The following is a 1,296-nucleotide window of genomic DNA, read 5'->3' on the forward strand; positions in this document are numbered from 1 at the left end:
GCAGCTCCTACGACGGCAGCGACCGGGAAGATCCGAGAAGCGATTTCCATTCGCCCGTCGTGCTGGGAAGGCCACCGAATTCCGAAGATAGGGAGAGTCCATCGGTAAAACGGATGAGGATGGACACGTGGGTGACATAAACTTGCGGTGTTGCCTCTTCAGTTTTGTGTTCTCAAAATGAACTGTCCTGACATATCTAAATTTATAAATAAGGACATGAAATAAGTATATTTATATGTATATACATACGTGCATATATATATCTTCACACGCATATATATGTGCTAGTGTGTGTAGCATACACAGAATCATCAGGCACTTACGACAAACTTGGTGTATAGCTGCAGATGTCCCATGGTAAAACGTAACAGAACAATCCTGTAGGTATTGATCTAGTCTGGCACTTACCTGGACTTGGTGTTTTAATAATATAACCTGTTTTTGCATTATAACCCTCCCACACTAGATTGCAGAAACCGAGAGGGCTCGCCTGTAGTAACGTCCCTGTGTGTTTTTATTCAAGCTGTCATGGTTACTCGTAGTTAAGAAATAATGCTTTGTAGCAGCAGAGCAGTAGAAAAGCAGGAAGAAGAAAGCAATACTGTACATAAAATGACCTTTATATTACCCAACCTGGCATGGGTCTCTATTGCAGAGGGTGCATGGAGAAGGGCTGACGCTATAAGAAATAAAAATTAAAAAAAATAATAAAAAATAAAAATAAAAACAAAAACCCTGTTTTGCACGTGCAAAAAAAAAAAATAAATAATAGTGTATTGGGTCAAAGAAGTGATTTTTTTAATGAGTGAAAGAGAGACATAGAGAACTCGCATGAAATATTCAGAAAATATTAGCCTAGAACATAGAACGTTAACAAAATAAAATTAATATATTAAGTTATAATTGGGATATTGTTTGACAAATTGGTTTTTACGTTCGTACCTTTGGAAAAAAATATAGAAACGGATTTTAGCTCATGTATATTTTATATTAAAGAAAAACCATACCCTAATGAATTGAAGACTATATATAAAGTTATATACAGTACTTTTGAACACATTCTGCTATGAATTATTTATATAAGCCAAAGCTGTATGTTGTAGCTTTTTTGTAGAGTATAGTTTTATCTTATTTTGACTTTCTAGTTTTTGCTTTCAAAGATGAAAAGGAAAAACTTGCAGGCGGAACCTTGGGGGAAAAATAAGCCATGAACACTTATATGTAAATTTAAATTTGAGCCAAACTCTTTTGTGTATATAGCATCCTAAATATATTATCACCTTTGGTGTAAGTACC

At 35.0% G+C, this 1,296-nt stretch overlaps 1 protein-coding gene across 9 annotated transcripts in view; it reads left to right on the forward strand.

Annotated features, from left to right (window-relative positions):
- MEF2A (myocyte enhancer factor 2A) overlaps positions 1-697 on the forward strand; it is a 53,869-nt gene extending 53,172 nt beyond the window's left edge. For 7 of the 9 annotated variants that reach the window (XM_029085408.1, XM_029085410.1, XM_029085413.1 and 4 more), the window contains one exon: positions 1-697. This exon is cut by the window's left edge. In XM_029085408.1, coding sequence (XP_028941241.1) covers positions 1-140 — 140 coding nt within the window. In that variant the 3' untranslated portion in view covers positions 141-697. The other 2 variants (XM_029085414.1, XM_029085415.1) reach the window with 1 other exon arrangement.
- Positions 698-1,296: the final 599 nt, after the last annotated feature.

Source organism: Antrostomus carolinensis, unplaced genomic scaffold (assembly GCF_000700745.2).
Source record: "Antrostomus carolinensis isolate BGI_N321 unplaced genomic scaffold, ASM70074v2 scaffold9966, whole genome shotgun sequence".
Lineage (NCBI taxonomy): Eukaryota > Metazoa > Chordata > Aves > Caprimulgiformes > Caprimulgidae > Antrostomus > Antrostomus carolinensis.